General features: G+C 43.3%; 1 protein-coding gene across 1 annotated transcript in view; it reads right to left on the bottom strand.

The window, feature by feature from the left end:
* NBAS (NBAS subunit of NRZ tethering complex) overlaps positions 1-24,268 on the bottom strand; it is a 676,063-nt gene that overhangs the window by 416,059 nt on the left and 235,736 nt on the right. The window contains exons 32-35 of the mRNA XM_063442147.1: positions 22,477-22,590; positions 4,026-4,139; positions 3,571-3,728; positions 2,764-2,874 (exon numbers count right to left, since the gene is read on the bottom strand). Of these exons, the coding sequence (XP_063298217.1) occupies positions 2,764-2,874; positions 3,571-3,728; positions 4,026-4,139; positions 22,477-22,590 (497 nt within the window). The remainder of the gene's footprint in view (positions 1-2,763; positions 2,875-3,570; positions 3,729-4,025; positions 4,140-22,476; positions 22,591-24,268) is intronic.

The raw sequence follows: 24,268 nt of genomic DNA, 5'->3' as shown, positions 1-24,268 counted from the left end.
TGCCATTTAGGGTTAAAATCATATTTGTTTCTATTTGTGCGGTCCAAGTCACATTTCCCCTAACTGTGACTCACACAGTTTGATTCAAGTCCTAAATGGCAGAGAATGGAGCAGTGACACTACAGGGGCATGATCTATACACCAAAACTGCTTCATTAAGCTAAAGTTGTTGTGTGCCTATCGTGTCTCTTTAAGTGATGATAATCACTATTATACATGTAAGAAATGTAAACAGAGTTCATTGCTAGAACTAACGTGTTCGCTTAATATGTGTTAATCAATGTTTTCTGTGCATTTTCTAAGCCAACTAATTAAAATAGACTAGCCAGCATGCAATTCACTGTCAACTGTGATTATAACAGAAATGTATGCTGGCGCTTCATAAATCCTAGTAATATTAAGAAGATCATTTTCAGTTATAACCAAGTCGACTAAACGGATGTGCTGAAATCACCAAATGATTATAAATGTGATAAACTTTTATTTCAATGTACACACAACCATGCCATCTTCTAAGACATTCACAGTTATGACAATATTATGGGCGTGGGGGGGGAATGTAATTTCCTCCCCCAATATATAGTGTTGATCTAATGATATGTCTGAACTCCATGAATTAAACCACTTTCAGAAGAAAGTAACTTGCACAAATGAGGTTATTTGCATCTTTGGCGGCACCAAGGGTCGATAGTAATAAGCTAAAGTATTTAGGGGCTTGTAACATGTTTTGATTTTTTTGTTTGTTTTTTTCAAATGTAAAATTTTTATTGTAGTATATCTTGAAAGACAGCATAGTTTGCCACATTTTAAATGCGACACAGATTCAAATTATGACTGCAAGCATTCACATAAAAGAGAGAAACATAGATTGCTAGGTTTGGGTAGCCACACACGTAGGGTCAGCTATAAGTTACATATTTTTTATGCGAGTCTGCTTGTAGTATACATTAAGTCAAATGTTGGTACATGAGAGGGTTTAATAGCCTCTCGGGAGACATGCTTGCATCACTTATATTCTCACTAACCTTAGTTAAGCTAATTCTCAGTTGAAGAAAAAAGGAAAATACAAAAACTCAAATAAACATAAAAAAACAAAAGCAATAATTCTGAATTCTGATAGATCTTAAGCTAGGTATTACTCTTGGTAGAACAGTTCTGAATAACATCCATGTGACTGCCAAAGTAGTTGACAGTGGGCCCATTAAGAGGCAGAACATTTAGATTTTTATAATGTCTTAGAGTTTAGTAGGGGCTTCATGTGTTGGCTACGGTGCTTTACTCAATGAGGCATTCGCAGAAAACAGACCAAGTGTCTGAAGTAATTACTTGCAGAATTTGTATATGGTCCCCCCCCCCCCCCCCCCCCCGTGTAGCACGAAGAGCCTGCATCTCAGGCTCTGATGTCATTGTCCCTCAATTTCTGGGTTACCGATCTCATTGATTGTCGCCACAAGACATTAGACATAGAGAAGTCATTATAGAAGGACAGGTCAGCTCCCTCAAACTGGTAAGTATGTGAGGTGCGGGTAGCCCTTTGCACCTTTTGTTTATGTCGGATCGTTTGAAAACAGGCCTACCCGGCCTGCGCAAAGGCTGTTACTGCCCCCATATCCTCCCACAGCAGGGCTATGTCTGCTGCAAAGAGGGCCTTCAGCACTCGAGGAAGTTTTTGTATATCTTCTTTGCTTGCCGGCGTGTGTTCTAGAGTTGTACAGGGGTTAGCTTGAGTGTTTTTCAGCTCTTTAGCGCTTCTTGCCTCCTCCATCTTACCATCCTCCAACATGGAGTTGGAAACGTACCTTGCGGACATCATCGCAAATCGCCAATATTAAACTGTGTAATTGTTTTACGCAGTCGAGGCTTAGATTTGCATCCCATGGTGTACATCTGCAAGACAGCGCTGTTTTTTCTGATGTTCGTCTGGGAGCTCATGCGTCTGCCGCAGTCCATAGCTAGCACCACCCCTGGAACATGACTTTAACACTGGTATCGGCAAAAAATAAATATCCAGGCACTCAAGTGTTGAAGTCGCTGGCAGGTTTTTAATGGAGGGAAAAAAAGAGCAGCAATGTTTAGACCTGCACAGAGGTCTTTTTCAAGCTAAAAGACCTCTGTGCAGGTCGAAACGTTGCTGCTCTTTTTGTTCCATTCAAAACCTGCCTGCGACTTCAACACTTGAGCGCCTGGATATTTATTTTTTGCCAGGATGTGTTGGGATTGCTGGTCCTGTTCCAGAGCACCGGTGGCTGCTGGGAATGAGTGCAGTTCCTACAATTATCTTTGTTTAACACTGGTATCAACCAAAATTATAGATTTCTTTTCACAATGATTCATTTATATACACTGTTGCAAAATATTGTCACTTTTTTTTGTCTTTTTCAAATATCTGTATATTGTTTATACTTTAACAAAACAAGTAAATTCCATTCCAGCATCCAGCATCCAGAGAAACAAAAAAAAAAAAAGGTTTAACTGGGGAACCAGACCGCTTAGAGTGTCTGTAATGCAGACAATTGGATGTATATTGGCCCCTGCTGACCTCTCGTGAACTGCTGGGAATGTATATTCACAGTAGAGGGAGAGAAGGATAGTCAGATAATAGGTTTTGGCTTGGTTCTCTGCATTTAGGTTTATTTACCAGGATCTCATGCAGTGCTTAAATATTTCTTTAGACATTCTGTGAGCTCAAGATCTATAAACATAACTATATAGATTGAACAAACACAAAAAAAGAACAGACAGAAAATGAACAGTTTTTATTACCTGGCCAATGTCTTTACTGCTGACCAACCCAGGTGGTCCAGAATGATGTGAATTCCCCTGGTCCTCTTCCTCACCCGGCTGTAAATTGTAATTTACGGCTTGATAGAGAATCTGAAACACAGCAAGAAACAGAAATGAAGCTGAAAACCTCCTACTAAGGAACTGTATAAGGTTATCAACAATTGCGGTATAGCTATTTCAGCTGAACTTTCTGCAGAATCTAAATAAAAGCCGAATGTTCTATCGATGATGTTGAATGGAATATTCATGGTCTACAGGTTTAACCCAATTTCAGTAAAGGCGGAAAACATTAACAACAAAATCAATATATTTTATTTACACAGAATAACTTCTGCACAAACATACCATGGTTTAGGCCAAATTACTACCCATATTTTTCTTCTGAAGCTCCAAGATTCACTTAAACAAATCAAACAACAATAACCTCCAAGATATGAAAGAGGGAATTGGGATTATCAATGCTGGTAAGTATGAGATTGCTTATTCTCACATACAAAAAAGCTCAGGTTAAAAGTTACTGACTCTACCCACCCCAAAACTGTAAAACAGATGTGAAGGAGAGAATGTCAAATATTAATGTAAATGTTTTATCTAATTTTAAATCAGGTACAACTTAGCATGTCTCAGTATTTTACATTTAATCTACAAAGGAATAACATATGATGAGTGAGTGCACAGCATTTTAGGAGAGAATTGGCTACATTGTTGGGACTCTTGTAACGGTATTGTTATCCAATTATTAATCAAAATAATGATTCTGAATTCGTGAACAAGTCATATATTTACCTGTGTTTGCAAAGAGCTACTGGCCGCTAACAGATTCTGTATAGCACATGGAGGACAGTGGGTTAGAGCGAAGGCCATGAGCTCCTTTCGTGTGTTAAGATGGTCATAATTCTCACACTGTCCCAGCTGACTGCATATGTCCCAACTGTTACTATAGCCTGTAAGACGGTTTGAAAGAAACACAATCATCACAGTTAGAATAAAACGCACATGAAACACAGATCATATTGAATAGATATACACGCAATATGTATCTCTGCACTAAATATATAACAAAGCAGCTTTACTTGCTTCATTTACATGCTGTTGTTGTCAATAAAGTCTCATTAAAAGATTGTTTAATTCTAGGTGTCTAAATACATAAATAACTTTGCCCTTCAATTTTCTTTCGATCCCTGGCTTTGGAAGGTCTTAAATGATAGAAACACAAAATAATTTACTGGTTTCGAGTTTACCTGTAGTCATCAGTTCCTGGCAGTGCCCATTGGCAGCGTTGTAGTCCTGGCAGTTTAGCGCTTGTTCAGCTAGAAGAGTTAAGACTTGGCCCTTCCTTTCAGTCTCTTCACTCGCTGGAAAGTTAAAACTGTATTTAGGATTCGTCATTTTTATTTTTTTTTACTTTTCAAAGTTATGAAAAGTTATTGAGAAATTCAAAATGATCACCAGGGTTTACAGTAAAGTCAGATTTTACGTATTATAGAAATTGCTAGTTTGTAAACAAACAAAGAAACAAAAAAACACCACAAAAACCAAACACCAAAAATGCAGTTTGACATACTTTAAACAAATTTATATTGCAACGAAGTAGCAAAGGTAAAGGGTTTCTTTGTAGCCCGTATATATATATATATATATATATATATATATATATATATATATATATATATATATATATGAATGAGATCTGAAGCCTTAAATTTAATTGTATATGCCTTTGTTAAACTTGTACTTTAATCATTTTTGGTATCTGCATTTTTTCATTGAACTAAATGGGTGAAAAGTGCCCTGCAATCACCACTGGGCTCTTCCAATCAACCTTTGTATCTGTGTAGGTTGTTACCTCAGGAGGCCTCCGCCTGTTTCCACTATGTGGCTTTAGTGCCTATAACATGACCATTCCCTTTGATTATAATGACCATAAGTTCATTTATGTTGGATTTATCTAGCACTGCCAAATATACATTGTAACCTTGAAATATGCAAAGACTCTCTCCCCCCCCCCCCCCCCCCCCCCCCCCCCCAAAGTTTGCTTTGATCTAAATCAGTCTGCCATCTTTATTATGGTCACCAAAGGGTGACACTGTTTTAATGTAAATTTTACTCTATATATAGTGTGTGTGTACCATCTTGAGACAAGGATAATATTGATTTTTTTTAGAGCCGATAGCCGATAGCTTAACGATTTTCTGTACATTTACAGAAAATGTAAAAAATTTTTTTTTTTTTTAAATCTGTTTTTTATTAAGTGGTAAATGCACAAAATTTACATGCCAGTCAGATATTTTTTATGTTTTCAAGAATATTTGTGTGTGTGTGTAGTGAATGCAGTCAGTGTATTTGATTAGTAAATGCAGTGTGTGTATGTGTGTGTGTGTGTGTAAATATGTGCGGTAGGAACCCCCCCCCCCCCCCATTCCCCTTAATGTTCATCTCCCTTATCTTTTAGTGCCCCCCCACCTCAGTGTTCCATTTTCCCTTCTCTATACCTTGGTGCCCTCCCATAATGTTCCTCTCTCTCCCTCCTCCACCATAGTGTTCAATCCTCCCTCCTCCACCATAGTGTTCAATCCTCCCCCCCCATCCCACAGTATTCTATCCTCCCCCCCCATCCCACAGTATTCTATCCTCCCCCCCATCCCACAGTATTCTATCCCCCAGTATTCTATCCCCCCCCCCCCATCCCACAGTATTCTATCCTCCCCCCATCCCACAGTATTCTATCCTCCCCCCCCATCCCACAGTATTCTATCCTCCCCCCCATCCCACAGTATTCTATCCTCCCCCCCCCATCCCACAGTATTCTATCCTCCCCCCCCCATCCCACAGTATTCTATCCCCCCCCCCCCCATCCCACAGTATTCTATCCTCCCCCCCCATCCCACAGTATTCTATCCTCCCCCCCCATCCCACAGTATTCTATCCTCCCCCCCCCCATCCCACAGTATTCTATCCTCCCCCCCCATCCCACAGTATTCTATCCTCCCCCCATCCCACAGTATTCTATCCTCCCCCCCATCCCACAGTATTCTATCCTCCCCCCCATCCCACAGTATTCTATCCTCCCCCCCATCCCACAGTATTCTATCCTCCCCCCCCATCCCACAGTATTCTATCCTCCCCCCATCCCACAGTATTCTATCCTCCCCCCCATCCCACAGTATTCTATCCTCCCCCCCATCCCACAGTATTCTATCCTCCCCCCCCATCCCACAGTATTCTATCCTCCCCCCATCCCACAGTATTCTATCCTCCCCCCATCCCACAGTATTCTATCCTCCCCCCCCATCCCACAGTATTCTATCCTCCCCCCCCATCCCACAGTATTCTATCCTCCCCCCCCATCCCACAGTATTCTATCCTCCCCCCCCATCCCACAGTATTCTATCCTCCCCCCATCCCACAGTATTCTATCCTCCCCCCATCCCACAGTATTCTATCCTCCCCCCCATCCCACAGTATTCTATCCTCCCCCCCCCATCCCACAGTATTCTATCCTCCCCCCCATCCCACAGTATTCTATCCTCCCCCCCCCATCCCACAGTATTCTATCCTCCCCCCCCCCATCCCACAGTATTCTATCCTCCCCCCCCCCATCCCACAGTATTCTATCCTCCCCCCCATCCCACAGTATTCTATCCTCCCCCCCATCCCACAGTATTCTATCCTCCCCCCCATCCCACAGTATTCTATCCTCCCCCCCATCCCACAGTATTCTATCCTCCCCCCCATCCCACAGTATTCTATCCTCCCCCCCATCCCACAGTATTCTATCCTCCCCCCCATCCCACAGTATTCTATCCTCCCCCCCCATCCCACAGTATTCTATCCTCCCCCCCCCATCCCACAGTATTCTATCCTCCCCCCCCATCCCACAGTATTCTATCCTCCCCCCCCATCCCACAGTATTCTATCCTCCCCCCCCATCCCACAGTATTCTACCCATCCCCCCGTCCCACAGTATTCTATCCAACCCCCCCGTCCCACAGTATTCTATCCTTCCCCCCGTCCCACAGTATTCTATCCTTCCCCCCGTCCCACAGTATTCTATCCTTCCCCCCTGTCCCACAGTATTCTATCCTTCCCCCCCGTCCCACAGTATTCTATCCTCCCCCCCGTCCCATAGGGTTCTTTCTCCCTCCCCTGCCCCATAGCGTTCTTTCTTTCCCCCTCCCTCCCCTGCCCCATAGCGTTCTTTCTTTCCCCCTCCCTCCCCTGCCCCATAGCGTTCTTTCTTTCCCCCTCCCTCCCCTGCCCCATAGCGTTCTTTCTTTCCCCCTCCCTCCCCTGCCCCATAGCGTTCTTTCTTTCCCCCTCCCTCCCCTGCCCCATAGCGTTCTTTCTTTCCCCCTCCCTCCCCTGCCCCATAGCGTTCTTTCTTTCCCCCTCCCTCCCCTGCCCCATAGCGTTCTTTCTTTCCCCCTCCCTCCCCTGCCCCATAGCGTTCTTTCTTTCCCCCTCCCTCCCCTGCCCCATAGCGTTCTTTCTTTCCCCCTCCCTCCCCTGCCCCATAGCGTTCTTTCTTTCCCCCTCCCTCCCCTGCCCCATAGCGTTCTTTCTTTCCCCCTCCCTCCCCTGTCCCATAGCGTTCTTTCTTTCTCCCTCCCTCCCCTGTCCCATAGCGTTCTTTCTTTCCCCCTCCCCTGTCGCATAGCATTTTTTACTCCCCCTCCCCTCTCCTGTCCCATGGTGTTTTTTCCTCCCCCTCTCCCAAAGTGTAACTTCCCCCTGTCTTGCACTTCCTATCAGTCCGGCTAGGTACAGGAAACATAAGTTCCTGTACGGCAGTGCACACTGCTTCACTCGGCCACGCTACACAGAGTGCCTGGCTGGAGGGAGCGCTGTGAGCCAGCCTCCTGCCGGTCACTCCGATCTAGTACCCCCAGGCTGGTGCACCCTAAGGCGGCCGCTTTTGCTGCCTTATGGACGCGCCGGTCCACCTCATTATCGATATTACTGGTGATTATCAGACTTTTATATTTATGACATAGTTGTCGGAGGGTGATTGGGATGGTGATACAATGAAGTTGGCAGATTCAAGATGTGCAGATAAACAGCAGCGTCTGAATCTGCTGATTGGGATGGTGGTACATTGAAGTTGGCAGATTCAAGATGTGCAGATAAACAACAGCGTCTGAATCGGCTGATTTTTGTGCAAGATAGTTTCCCTAATTCATGACAATAAAGTTCTGTTAAGCCAGTCCATGAACAAGGACAACAATCTATCCACCTCCACAGCACTGCCTCAAGCTTCATACTTGTACAAAGTCCAGTCTCAATAACCTTTACCTTGGGTGATAACATCTAGACCCTAGAAGTATTTGGAAATTTACAAAAACCTAAAAGTTTATTTCCTGATTAAGTATTTGTAATTTATTATACTCATGCTGTGTGTACAGCTTCACAGTAGTCAGATACATATTGCAAGGGGTATTAGATTCCTCCTTACCTTGAGTCAAGCCATTAACAACCTCCTCAACAAGGGCAGTCTGCAAGTAAACAGTTTTCAGCTAATGTATATTTAGCCCTTACAATTCAAGAGCATAAGACAAAGTTGTGTTATCATGGCCTAAGTCAATTGTATTACCAATGATTACCTGCTGGGAAAGACTCCATTTGGCAGGTGTGCATTTCACAACAAGCAGGACTCCACACCGATGATAATATGCCAAGCTGTCATGTATTATTTAGTGCCTTGATTATTCCAGACCTTCAATACTTCACAAATTCTCTAAACCCTCATAAAAGAGACCCCATCTTCTACCATTGATCAGTTTTGACATTGTCTATGGTCTTATGCACCTTGACAAAGATGACATAGAACATGGTCGTTATTGGAAGTCTGAACTATGGGTTGAAGAAGGATGTAGCAGATATTTTGATGTACTGAACATTTTAAAGAACTGAGGCTCTAATGAATATATGGAACTTTAAATTATTTTGAACAGAGTGGAGTAGTGCCTTAACAGAAGTCAGCCCTATAATCCAGGAGCTACAGGACTTCTGACACATTACGGGTACAAACTGACATTCGTTAAATACTAAGGGGCATCTTGTCAAATGTAGCACTCCAAATGGATTTATAGTTTTATGAGCACAAATAAATCAAACAGTGTAAACAGGTAATGCCACAGCCGACTAAGCACTCCTCTTTAACATATGAATTCAGTGCTCAGTGTTCACAAGAGCGCAAAATTCAATTATCTTCATCTCAATCCCAGCGAACTTTATGTGGCTAATGTCTCTGTTTAGGTGTTTAAACTCGTAGGATTAATCAAGCCATTATTGGCTATCTGGACAGCCTTTAGGAAAAGTAAAAACTGAAGGAGACATCTAAAAGGACAATTATTGCATTGTGGATAAAATTTAGTGTCCATATAAAAAAGAAAGTTAAACAGACTTGCTTGCCTTTATTGTAAAAGTTACCAAGAAGCAAAACTGTTTGAGAACTTGGGCAAAGTAAACAAACTCACTTATTGAGCCCAAAGCAACACAATTCTACTTCGAAGAGAATTAATCAATAGTTTAGTCCTTCTTTGGCACCAGGAGCAGAGAACCACAGAAAGAAATTAGTTACAGCTGAGTGGCAGCTAAAACATGCCGAAGAGATCTACAGGCAATTGTTACTGGCAAGCAGTGGTGCAATCATCCAAGTAATACTACCCGATAGGCCAATACGCAATGCAGGCAAGAGTTCTGGCGTATTTATTTTTTTTTATAAGTAAAATGCATAACTTAAAATTCCACTCTGTATGAAGAATTCACAGAGACTGCACTAAAACGTAAGTGAAATTCAAACACAGTGCAAGGTACCACTTTGTCATAAGAATATGATTACTTTTGGCAAAAAAGTGGAGGTTTAAAAAACGCTTTAACCACCATATCATAACACCGCATTGTACCGGTTTCCATCTTCCATCACTCAAAACATCTTATGAGAATAGGCATTTTTTCAAGCGATGCACAGCAGATGTCTATGGCATCCCACTACACATGTAGAGGAAAATCACAGGAAAGCATTGTGGAGGCTTATGCGCCCGCGCGGTAAAACACTGCAGTGCACCAATCCACATCTCATAGAGATGCATTGAATTAAGCATTCAGCACTTATATGCAGAGTGTGGCGATGCTGAATGTGCAGCACTGACATGGGAAGCATTTTTAGTGGTAGTCTGAGTGCCACTAGAGGTGTTCCTAGGCCGTAATGTAAACACTGCCTTTTCTCTGAAAAGGCAGTGTTTACATTAAAAAGCCTTTAGAGAGACGCTATACACATTAAGCTGTCGATGTTTTGGTCACTTTAATAACGTCTCGGTTCTCATACACTAACAGAACATCTTTGGGGATTAAACTATATGCAGACATGCATTCGTGCTCCTTAAATAAGTGAGTGCATGCTCATGAAACGCGTAGGAGCAAACAAACTACCTTGTATCCTGTTCCACGTATCAAACATCAGTTCCTGGTACAGCAAAGTGCTCAGCCAACGGGACAGACTCACTGAGGGCCCCACTATCGCACTTGGAATAGAATCACTAAACTGCACATCAACATTCACCACTACCTCCTACCAAACAGTGATTGTGAGTATTCTAAATCATGGGGGAGTAGAAGTGGAACTTTGACTATAAAGTCTATTATTTATTTTATTTGTTTATTTTATGAAACTCCTTTATTTTTTGATTTGTGTGATTTAACCATTTTATGAATAATTATATATATATATATATATATATATATATATATATAACATCCAACAAGAAAGGCTGCTCTCCGGACTTAAAATGAAAATTTATTGAAAAAATGTAAAAAATAACGGCCAACGTTTCGGTCCCCGATCGGGACCTTCCTCAGGGTTAAAGATAACAGGACAACTATAAACAGTACGCAAACAGACAATATAAACCATTAAAATTATTTTAATGGTATATATTGTATGTTTGCGTACTGTTTATTTTTATGGTCCGAAACGTTTGTCGTTATTTGTCGAGCTCTGGTAGTGCGCCCGGCATTGGAATACCACAAGCGTGAGTGCTGGGGATTTTGTTATTTTTATATATATATATATATATATATATATATATATTCCACTTTTGTAGACCATAGAAGCTTTGTCTGTCTTGCACTTCAAGGCTTATCTGCTAAACTGTGACTTAAGGATACTTGAAGGACATTTTATATAAGGAGCAACAACAGACAAACTTTAATTACATTTAACATCTGCTACTATTTTGCAGTTAGATTTGTGTGTATCAATTTATCGGAGAGTTGTAGTATTTTCATGCTATTTATTATTATTATTATTTAATTATTTATATAGCGCCAACAAATTCCGTAGTGCTGTACAATGGGTGGACTAACAGACATAATTGAGATCAGACCACTGGACGTACAGGAACAGAGGGGGTTGAGGGCCCTGCTCAATGAGCTTACATGCTAGATTCTGATTATACCTACTAATGCTATTTAGCTTGTATTATTCTCTATTTTACTTTTTTTAGTGCAGAGTTAATTTTTTATACTTTCACTACACCACTTTTTATTTTTACTCTAAATTTTACAACATATTTTAATTTTTTCTTATTATTATCACTACTATAAGGGCTTTTTATGGTGGCGTGATCTTGGTTATCCTAAAAGATAAGATATTGTAGATTATCTGCAAGATTATGAAACCACTTTTTTTTTTTTTTTTTTTTTACATTTGGTAGCAAAACCATACACTGACTCGTGACGAGCTCTGTATATGAGCAAAACACATGTCAAGTGCTTGATTTACTTATTTAGTTTGTGTTTTTTCTAGTTTTCTACCACTTGTATTGTGTTAAATGAGTTGGCAAATATTCAGGTGTCAAATCAGACTTTGGTTCATGAGATATGTGAAATATTACGAAACAGTCAGTGTTAGTACTATTTTATTTTCCTTTTTCTTTACTATTATATAGTGGGACATCACAACTAGGTTAACAGCATGCCCCCTAGTGGAGGTTTAATAAAATGCTAGTGAGTGGTTTTATGATTTTATGAACTTATATTTATATTTCTGTGAGAGGTTACCCGGTGCTGACAGCTAGTAACTAAATGAGAGAGGGAAGAAACATACATTAGACCCAGTTCCTTGTTTATTTTATTTCTGTATTGCACTTGTCACAAGAGCACTTTTCTTTTGAAAAACATTGACTTAAATATTTTAATATCAAGTGGTGTCAATCAACGCACAGGGACTCAACTCCCCCTCCAAACGACACAGCCTCCTGAGATGGGCCTACAAACTCAAAGCAGACATACTCTTTGTCCAAGAGACCCACTTCACTGCCCAAAGAGCATTTCCCCTAACAAATAGATACTATAACCGAAGATACTTTGCAAGCTCGCCAAACACAAAAACGAAAGGGGTGGCCATTCTAATACGCTCATCCTGCCGATAACGGGCATAACCAGCGCAGCAGACCCCCAAGGCCACTTCCTAACTGTCACGGGCTAAATAGGGACCAATCAATACGCATTTAGCACCATATATGCTCCGAATTTACCAGAACCTACTTTCTGGCCCCTATACTCGACACACCTACAGACGTACACAAATGTACCGATCATCATCGGGGGAGACTACAACGCAGTCTACACCCCGGCTATTGACGGACAACACCAACCCAGAACACAACAGAATAGAAATGACACCTTATTTGCCAACTTTCTATCTACCCAACATCTTATAGATATCTGGAGGGCCCAACACCTGACCACGAAGGACTTTACCTTTTACTCACACCCACATGCATCATACTTACGCATAGACAAATTTTTAATATCCCCGAAACTACTCTCCCAAATAACAGATACAACCATAGGACCAATAGCATGGTCAGACCACGCGGACATCACACTCACCCTAAATATACCCCATCTCAGAAGGCACTGGACGTGGAGGCTCAACCCTCTCCTACTACACGACACATCACTCACAACGGAAATCACTAAAAGCCTCACAGATTACTTTGAACTAAACTCCACAGCTGATACCTCCCCAATCTTCCTATGGGCAGCTCACAAACCAGTCATCAGGGGGCACTTGATTAGTCTAGCATCAGCCAAGAAACGACAAATGCAACAAAGCCTCTTAACTGCCCTAACGGACCTCCGCCGCCTAGAAACAGCACACAAAAGACGCCCTATGCCGTCCACCCTAGCCCAACTGACAGACGTAAGATGCCTAGTGAAACAGCTCACACAAGCGGACACAGCAAAAGCCAACTTCTGGAATAAAAGGGAATCATGACATGTCACACATGTCATGTGTCCTTAAGGGGTTAAACAAACATATTATGAAAAAAATAACAAAGCAGACACAATGTTAGCACGTCGCCTTAAACATAGAATAGAGGCTAAACAAATACAGAAAATAAGGACCCAATCGGGACAACTGAGCAACAATCCAGACAGGATAGGAGAAACATTCCACAACTATTTTGCAGCTTTATACAACCACTCTCCCACATCAAGTGGAACAGGACAACTAGACGAAACGGCCATGACCGACTTTGCAGACAAATTGAACCTCCCCACCTTATCCCAGACCGCCAGAACCACACTAGCAGAAGAGGTCACCGTGGAAGAAATAGCAGCAGCACTTAAAACCTTCAAACCCAACAAAAGCCCAGGCCCAGATGGTTACACAGCATTATACTACAAAGAATTCAGCCCCATCCTACTACCACACCTCTCACGGGTATTTAACGCCCTATTACAAGGAGAGACGCTACCAACGGACATGACAACAGCTCACATTTGCCTAATACCGAAACCTAACAAAGACCACACACAACCCGAACACTTCAGACCAATCTCCCTCCTCAATGTGGATCTTAAAATCCTCACCAAAGTCATGGCTAACAGACTGAACTCCCACTTAGAACAGCTAATACACCCAGACCAGGTGGGGTTCATTCCCAATAGACAAGCTCTAGACAACACACGCAGAGCCATAGACCTGATATGGGTAGCGCAGCATAGACGGATCCCCATGATGGTCATTTCACTTGACGCCGAGAAGGCATTTGACCGCCTTCTCTGGCCATATCTCTACCACACCCATACGCGATACGGTTTCCCAAATAACTTCATCACCTTTTTAAAAGCCATATACCACAAACCACAAGGCGCTCTTCTGCTCCCCAACATTACCCCGCCACGCTTTATGTGGCGAAACCAGCTTCGCCACTGTGAACTGGAGAGGCCTGGTTGCTAGCCTCCTGCCCGCTGACTATGGCCCCTGGACATGCTGCACTTTAAAAACTATATTTGGGCATGTAATAATGTATATTGCTGCTACTGGCCCTTTAAAATCAGCGATGGACATTTTGGGACTACTGTCCCTTTAAGACTGTGAAGCATATTCTATTGTACTGCCTGTATATTGTATATGTATTCATGTGTTAAGTTTAACCTGGGTGATATGTATGCAGCATTCATCTGATTGTTCGCTAGAATCACTCCATTCATTATATTGAGTGAAACTACCGAACAACCAGACCACCCAGGAATAAGTGTGCCTCCAATTACCGTTTGCAACAATGTTGCAAACAGGTAATTGGCAATCCATGTAATGTATTCTTTGTCCTCTGGGTGGCCGCCATTCGGGAAACAAACACGTGGCGGCGGCCATCTTAAACTACCGAACAGCGGTGTTTTGCCGTCGAGTGTCTGGAACTGAAATCGGACACTTGACTAGGCAAACACCGCTGAGACCTCCATACTCCCAGAAATTCGTATGGAAACTACCGAATGACCAGCCGTTCGGTAGAAAGAACCCCACAAACAAGGGAATTCATTCAAACCCTCTCCAGGCTCTATAACACAGGCAATTCGTCTGTTTTCATTCCCTTGTTTGTGACCGACCGCAGGGCCAAAATGCATGGAACTGTTTTCGGATACTTTACCCATGCGGTCGGTCAAATCTTTGGAACCTCATATCTCCCGAACCATTCATCCGAATGACCTGATTCTTGGATATGTTGTCCCCCTGAATAAGGGCTATCAGGGGATACCTGTTTTGGAGGTGTAGCATGTGTATTTGGGGGTACATCCAGGAATTGGGGAAAAGGGTGTACGGTATAATTATGTTAAGTGCTAATCTAAGGGGAGGAAATGTGTGGGAGGTACATCCATGTGATTGGTTAAATTCATCCTCCCCCTGGGAGTGTCCTGTATGTACTTGTTTGTAATAAAAGCCAGACTGGGTGTCCCAGTCTAGAGTTCTTGCTTAACCCTCAAAGCGATGTGTCGTCTCGGTCTTTGGGGGAATGGGATTGTATGCTGACTGCCAAGAGTGTAAGCCGATGTCTGCTTTTCTTGTTCAGCTGTTCCAGTGTTCGTGGGGTTCCAGTCGGGAGAATGGTGTCTGCAGTAGCTGCCTGTGCATCTGGAAAGGGGATTATCGCCTAAACTGGGTTTTATCCTCTTGTAAGTGAAACGGTCCGTTACAATTGGTGGCAGCGGCGGGATCGTTCCTACAACCAGAGGGACAGCTACAGACAACACTATTTCTGGATTACAAATTGAGGGCAACGCTAGTATCCGTACAGCGACCCTATCTACAAAGGAACTCAGAAAATGGAGGAGAAGTTGCAGGATAGATTGTACGGTTCCGTATTCCGGAGGTCTGGAGCAGTGTCAGAAGAGGACATGTTGATGTACAGAGAGACTGCCAGAGCCAGATTGTGGGACGAAGCCCTAGAGGAAGTACAGTATTCAAGAGGGGATCGGCGCCGCAGCAGAAGGCAGCGAATCCTGGCTCGAATGGCAGAGCGGATGCCCCTCCTGAGGAAAAAGACCGAAGAAGCGTGGGTGACTAGACTCGAGATCTTAGTATATGGAGAACTGGTGCTCGACGACGCATACCAGGCGATACAGTGGTACGCAGCTCAGTGTGTCCCCGAGATGGCAGAGTATGAGTTCCCAGAAGGCGGAGATTACGCTGGCCCTGGCCTATTTTGGGATAATATCGACGATGAGGACTTTGGGACAGCTACCGACTCTCGTTTTTGGGACCTGTGTTACGACCGAGAAGACATGCTGGGTCTCCCTAGCGCTATTGACCTCGAGGCAGACCTACGGTATTTGGTCACCCAGGAATGGAACCTGGAGTGGGATTACCTGCGACTCATCAATGAGGCCCGGGAAGAGACAACCGGCCCTCTTCCCCAACAGCAACCAGCGGGACCCGAGGTAGCGGACCTCCTAGACTGGTCCTGCGAGGATCCCCAGCGGCAGTGTGTATCCCAGGGAGCTGAAGGTGCCGTCCTTCCTCCCCAGCAGCAGATTGTATCCCAGGGAGATGAAGGTGTTGTCCTTCCTCCCCAGCGGCAGGCTGAGTTACAGGGGGCAGAGGTTGTTGTTCCTGCCCCCCAGCAGCAAAGTGATATGCCAGGAAGGCAGTGTGAAGTAAAGGGAGAGGAGAGCAGCGTCCTCCCTCCCCAGCGGCAGTGTGTGTCTCCAGGAGCTGATGGTGTCGTCTATCCTCCCCAGCGGCAGGCTGAGTTACAGGGGGCAGAGGTTGTTGTTCCTGCCCCCCAGCAGCAAAGTGATGTGCCAGGAAGGCAGTGTGAAGTGAAGGGAGAGGAGAGCAGCGTCCTCCCTCCCCAGCGGCAGTGTGTACCCCAGGGAGCTGAAGGTGCCGTCCTTCCTCCCCAGCGGCAGTGTGTCCTGCAGGGAGCAGAGACAGTCAGTCTCGCACCCCAACCGCAGGACAAGGGAATGAAAGGGGAAACAGCTGGTCTCCCTTTTCCCCAGCAGAGAGAGTGGCAGGGAGAGGAGCCTGCTAACCCCTCTCCCCAGCAGCAGTTCACCGTCCAGAGAGAGGAGCTTGTTATACCCTCTCTCCCACGGCAGCCTAACCCACCAAGGGGAGATGTTAAGCCCCACAACTGTGCAGATGGGACTGTAGTCTCTGCACTCACAGCACAAGGGATAGGGACGGTCGGTCCTGTTCCCCAGCCTCAGGGTGATGGATCCAAAGGGGAGACAGTCGGTCTCCCCCTCTGGCAGTCGAGCTGTGCACCTAAAGGGGAGACAGTCAGTCTCCAGCAACCAGGCGCCCACCAGACTACTCCCGTGGTAGTGCTGGCAACCGGACAGAGTACCGCTGGTCTCCGCCCCCTCAGCAACCCACCAAGGCAGCCTACCAGTCTCCCACCCAGCAGCGGTGAAACACCAGAACCTGGACAAAATTCTTCCTCACCCAGATGTAGTAACCGGTTAGTGTGGGTGGGCTGCTCTGTTATTTCTGTTTTGTGGGTGGGTTGCTGGACTAACCAGGGCACTGACCGGCAGAAAGTCAGGTACCCTGTTAGTCTAATTGGCAAAGGGGAGAAATGTGGCGAAACCAGCTTCGCCACTGTGAACTGGAGAGGCCTGGTTGCTAGCCTCCTGCCCGCTGACTATGGCCCCTGGACATGCTGCACTTTAAAAACTATATTTGGGCATGTAATAATGTATATTGCTGCTACTGGCCCTTTAAAATCAGCGATGGACATTTTGGGACTACTGTCCCTTTAAGACTGTGAAGCATATTCTATTGTACTGCCTGTATATTGTATATGTATTCATGTGTTAAGTTTAACCTGGGTGATATGTATGCAGCATTCATCTGATTGTTCGCTAGAATCACTCCATTCATTATATTGAGTGAAACTACCGAACAACCAGACCACCCAGGAATAAGTGTGCCTCCAATTACCGTTTGCAACAATGTTGCAAACAGGTAATTGGCAATCCATGTAATGTATTCTTTGTCCTCTGGGTGGCCGCCATTCGGGAAACAAACACGTGGCGGCGGCCATCTTAAACTACCGAACAGCGGTGTTTTGCCGTCGAGTGTCTGGAACTGAAATCGGACACTTGACTAGGCAAACACCGCTGAGACCTCCATACTCCCAGAAATTCGTATGGAAACTACCGAATGACCAGCCGTTCGGTAGAAAGAACCCCACAAACAAGGGAATTCATTCAAACCCTCTCCAGGCTCTATAACACAGGCAATTCGTCTGTTTTCATTCCCTTGTTTGTGACCGACCGCAGGGCCAAAATGCATGGAACTGTTTTCGGATACTTTACCCATGCGGTCGGTCAAATCTTTGGAACCTCATATCTCCCGAACCATTCATCCGAATGACCTGATTCTTGGATATGTTGTCCCCCTGAATAAGGGCTATCAGGGGATACCTGTTTTGGAGGTGTAGCATGTGTATTTGGGGGTACATCCAGGAATTGGGGAAAAGGGTGTACGGTATAATTATGTTAAGTGCTAATCTAAGGGGAGGAAATGTGTGGGAGGTACATCCATGTGATTGGTTAAATTCATCCTCCCCCTGGGAGTGTCCTGTATGTACTTGTTTGTAATAAAAGCCAGACTGGGTGTCCCAGTCTAGAGTTCTTGCTTAACCCTCAAAGCGATGTGTCGTCTCGGTCTTTGGGGGAATGGGATTGTATGCTGACTGCCAAGAGTGTAAGCCGATGTCTGCTTTTCTTGTTCAGCTGTTCCAGTGTTCGTGGGGTTCCAGTCGGGAGAATGGTGTCTGCAGTAGCTGCCTGTGCATCTGGAAAGGGGATTATCGCCTAAACTGGGTTTTATCCTCTTGTAAGTGAAACGGTCCGTTACACTTTACTATTGCGAATGGAACAAGGCAGGGGTGCCCTCTCTCACCCCTCCTATTCGCGATCTCGCTGGAACCCCTAATGCAAGCAATCCACATCAACCCAGACATTAAAGGATTACAAATCAGGGGGAAAGACTTCAAAGTCGCAGCATACGCAGACGACGTCCTGCTAACGCTCACTGATCCCAAAACATCAATAGAAACCCTACTGACCCTCATACAAACGTATTCCACATTAAGTGGCTATAGACTCAACATCACAAAATCAGAGCTCCTACCGATAAACAAAAACGAAACACGATTGGAACACCTACAAAATCTATTCCCATTACGTACCTGCCTTGATTTCACCACGTACCTGGGCATCAACCTGACAAATTACTTAACGTGCCTATACGAAGCGAATTATAAACCCATGCTTCAACGGGCACGTGAGGACCTAAAAAGATGGCAACCACTAGGGATATCATGGCTAGACAGGGTAACCTCAATTAAAATGAATCTCTTGCCCAGATTCCTTTACATGTTTCAAACCTTGCCTATCCCCGTCCACAAACAAGACCTTAAAACACTTCAGAGGGAGGTGGATTCCTTTGTCTGGAACGGCTGAAAACCAAGGGTGCAAAAGACCGCGCTATATGTCCCCAGACAGGCAGGCGGCCTAGGACTCCCGAAATTCACGCACTGACAGCAACACGCTTAGCCCAAATACAACAATGGCATCTCCCACCAAGCAAAAAACGATGGGTTGACCTGGAGCACTTGATATTTGGTAGGGACCATCCGTCCCTATACATGTGGTTACCCAAAGCACAAAGACCATTGCCACCACCCACATCCCCCGCGATAACACACTCCCTAGATTTATGGGACAAAACGAAAGACAAATACGACCTGTCATCTTACTTATCCCCGATCTCCCCAATCTGGAGAAACAAACTGTTCCCACCAGGACTAACCCCGGCACACAGGAACATTTGCAGACTACAACACAGCAGCAGACGCAATCATTGCATACAATGACTTACCAGACAAAGACACACTAAATACATTTGACCACTTCAGATACATCCAACTCAGAAGTTTTGCCTCCACACCCGTCATCAAACAGGCAGGCACAGCCCCCCTCACGCGATTTGAACGAGATAGCATGGAACACCCACTGAGAAAGGGCCAAATCTCAAACCTCTATGTCACCATAGCAACACACCCTATCCAGGTGAAGCTCCCCTACATTAGGGCATTGGGAAAAGATCTAGGCACATTGGAAGACCCCACAGAATGGTCTGAAATATGGGAATCCATAGCCACCACTTCAATATGTGTCACCCATAAGGAGCAAGCATATAAAATGCTGTTCCGATGGTACCTGACGCCACAAAGGCTAGTCGCTATGAAAACAACTCACCCCAACCTTTGCTGGAAAGGATGCGGAGAGATAGGCACCTTCCTCCACTGCTGGTGGTCATGTCCTAAATTGAAACCATTATGGCAAAGCATCATAGCTCTGATAACTAGACTATTTGACAGGCCATGCCCCATGGATCCCTGGCTACTATTGCTATCCAAACCCATGGACGCCTACACAAGAAAGGAAAACAAACTTATAACCAGAATAACGCTCGCAGCCCGTAGAGCGATAGCAGAACAGTGGGCAACACCACCATCACACACAAGATACAAGATAGCGCAAACATGGACAGACTAACAGCCCAAATTCACGAGACAACCACACAATATCATAAGATTTGGGACCCATGGCTAAATGGAACACTACCCTGATAATAACATCCAAAACAATACACCCCACCAGGGACCTAACCTCACAATACCGCACCAACAGAGATACACCCATGCTACAGCACACCCGCAGCACCCAGAGCACGCAACAAAAACCTGGGGCCACGACCCAGGGGGGGGTGGGGGGAACCGGGAGACCGGCCGATGCACCCCTACCCTATCCGACTCCAGACAAACCCTGACTCCCCACCCACTATCCTTAGCAACCCTCTTCACCCTCCTCACCCACGACACACTACGAAAGACTCCCACAGTTCTGCTATAACACTCCTACTTCCTAAATACAATGCATTATTATGCTATGTGGGCAAACAAACTCAACAGAAACAGGACAAGGAAATAAACATGCCCACAAAAGGGATATCTATAAGCATCGTAGATGGAATGCAACTACCAATCAGAAGATATCCTTTTAGACCCGATAACTGTTCGCATTGTTGCTTTACTGATCATATTTATGTTAAATTTTCTTAAATTTTATTATATAAAACACCAGGGTGGACACACTTTCCAATACAGATATGATTTTTTTTTTTCCTAATACACGGACTTGTTCGAATCTAAGAGATGTCATGTTTAAAATGCATAATGCCACATCAATAAGGGACGGACATATAACCCTGATTATCACTATTGCAATAGTGAACCGGATAATCATTATACAAACGATGTCTGTTTTGTGTATATTGGATGTAAGGTCACGTCTTGGAATAAATAAAGAAATAAAAAAAAAATATATATATATTTTAATAATTTGGACTATTGTATACAGATTGCCATGCAGCTGAATTCAGTTACAAGCAAGTCAAGTTTTTTATAGGATACACATATAGAGTACAATAAGGAACTTGAAGAGTGGATATTTTAAGAGATTTGATTTTTATTCCCTCCCCTCTCTCTATATTGTTAAGGAGCTAAAAATACTTTGGTGTGGTGGTGGACTTTATGAACCAAAATGACTCCATTTTCTTTTTCTTTCTTTTAATGTCGTCTTAACACTCAGTCTTAACTGCGCACTCGTAGTATTAAAAGCGATCTTTCATTCATGACCTCCTTGATGCATACTAAAGTTTAAACTTCTCCAAGATCACATTAAGTTAAAAAAATTACAGAAACTTTCAACTGATGAAAAAGTTATGTAATTGGAGCTGCATATTTTTTTTTTTTATGGTGATGTGATTCAGATGTCTGTAATCAATACAACAGTAAAGGTCATCATCTTTCCTTTTTGGTCACCTGGAGGACCTATTAATAAAGAAAAGCTTGACAGCCCAAAACTGACGTTACAAACTGACCAAAGGCCACAATTTATTAATGGATTGCGATCAGATAGCCAAGGATTGCCTAGTACCACAGGACAAGAGAAGATGAATGGATACCTGCAAAGACATCACCACCCTATGCAGAAGCCCTACAGATAAACCGATCATTTATGGTGCAGTGGGTTATAAAGCTGCCTGTAAAGGTCTACTGTCTGTGGCCTTTACGGCCAAGGCTGTGGTTCTTTTACAAAGAGTAACCCTATTCTGTGCAACAAATATATTGAATTCTCTGTTGTCACAGACTCTAGCAATGCTTAGAATACAGAAAGATATGCTAAATTAAGGTCATGGGAGGTAGAAGATGGGTTAGCAAATTTGAAGGGAACAGTGACATCACACCTAAAACTGCCCTCCAAATCAGACTTGAGTGTGAGAGTTTTCCAGAATTTTAGTAATAATATTATAATTATTATGCAAATGCCACAATACAGGAATAAGTCCTCTTATATCCTGTACTGTGTCTTAGCATCCGATATCTTTGTTAACCCCAGTTGCGAGGGTTCTTCAGCAGGCTGATGGGGATGTACAGGATCAGTGAAGCAAGGAAGTAATTAAACTGGAGGCTTGCGACTCTTATTATGTACATTATGTATCTCTTTCAGGCAGATATAACAATGTAATCCAAATTATACAAACGCTGTAGAAAATGGAAAGTTTTAATAGTGCAGCATGGTGACCTTGATGGCATGGTGGACCCAGCAATGATTAAAGAGTCCAGGTTCAATGGATAAACTCAGGAGGACAGCACCCACTGTTGTAAATAACCCGAACAATGCAACCACAGTCTCCTATACCCCCTACAGGTAACGTTACATATATGTTATCCCTAGCAAATACTCATTTCGTTAGCATCGGAACTCCCAAGTGATACACAACAGCTACTACACTGAGGTGATTAAAGATATATTTACCGGTTACTTTCAGCAGATGTGCCAGTGTCAGGAGTTTTGCTGGCTGCTTGTAGCTAGTAGAGCACTGAGAGATGCACTTCTTGATGAGACTCAGGCGATTCGAACACAAACGCACTGAAAAGTAGGAGAAAAAGACACACACACAAATTATAGGCTTTTTTTTTCTTTTTTTTTTAAACAATAAATTACAATAATCCATATTTTATCTGCATTAGGTATTTGCAAAGTCCATTAACACAATATAAATAGGTAACAATTTATAGTGCAGATATCATGACGAGATTGTATTGTTTGAAGATTATGCAGACCCTCCATATGCAAAGGGTTACATTTGTTCATTTGTGAATGGTTTGTTATGAGTCACTTAACGATTGGTCTGTAATGGATAAAACTGTGCAAGAAATCGAATTGTATGTAGAAATGCATTTCCTTTCAATAACATGAAATAATCATAACATACCGTGTGTAGGTGGTAACACATTAGCATTGCAATTATATGTACATCTATATTTAATCTAGGTATATAGCGTGTACAAGATTTTATTAGATCTATTAATCTCAACCATCTACATATATATATATATATATATATATATATATATATACCGTATATCTTTATCACACAATCTATCCTGATTTACCCCACTATCTTTCCTTCTCCCTACCCACCCTACCACTATGTTTCATAGAGTCAGTCTCCCTGACTGTATATCCAACGCTCCATCCATTTAGCTCTCTTTTATTCTCTCATTAACCTTCTCAACTTTCCATCAATACAAAAACCTGTCTGTCTATTTATCAAATTTGCATCAATTCCTTCGTCAATCCCTGGATTTTTTTCTCTCTATAGATTAATATTATTGATAAAATGATCGAGGTACTCCTTTTCACTAATATTCCGCCGTGGTACTTAAGTATGAAACATTCAAAATTCAATTTCAAGACGTAATATAGACCTAATCCTTTCTGCCCAACATAAACTAGAGAATGAAGTGGTCAGGATTCCACCTGGAACCCTATCCAGTATTAAGACAGAACGGGTTAAAATAAAGCCTATGTTTTCCCCCCAGATTAATAGTGCTGTGTATTTAAAAAAAAAAAAAAAAGCCACAAATGGAGAAATTCAACTGCGAAAACTGACAGCATTGCAGGTAAAGAGTAAACATTTCAATCAATATGCTCAGCCACAGAGCTGTCAACATACAGAACAAGCTGCCATACTAGAAGAAGTCTCACAAGAGCGTGGCTTCTGATATTTTCTTCTAAGATGCCCAGAGATCAATGGAACCAACTTTGCTGGCAGTAACTCTAGAGCACGCTCAGCTGTTGGGCAAGAGCTCCTTAGATTACTAAACAAATCAGACTGAAAAGTACAAGCACAGACATTTATCAGAACCGACGAAAAACACCCAGCACGGATGCAGATGTTCCATGATAGACAATAAGCAAGAAAAGGAGAGAAAAAGCAAGGAAACGAAAGCGACAGAGCGGATATAATTACAAGAAATAATTAGTTTGCAAAACCGAAATCAGTAAGAGAAAGCAATAACGGAAGCTTCCCAAGATAACGGTATTACACTATACAGAGCTATAAGTGGTTACATCTATTGAATTGTACAACACTACTATATATTTTGTCTCACTATAAATAAAATAATATTGAGCTCTGTGTCAATGTTTTCTTGCATCAACAAGAAAATACCAGCCCAGAAGAGTAAGAACCAACAAGAAAGGGGCTGCCAGAGAATTGGCAGGTGCTCTGCATGCCAGACTACCTGCCAATTAGGCAGGA

Source organism: Pelobates fuscus, chromosome 2 (genome assembly GCF_036172605.1).
Source record: "Pelobates fuscus isolate aPelFus1 chromosome 2, aPelFus1.pri, whole genome shotgun sequence".
Taxonomy (NCBI): Eukaryota; Metazoa; Chordata; class Amphibia; order Anura; family Pelobatidae; genus Pelobates; species Pelobates fuscus.
The sequence above is the reverse complement of the archived record's forward strand: the minus strand, read 5'-3'. Positions and strand labels throughout refer to the sequence as shown.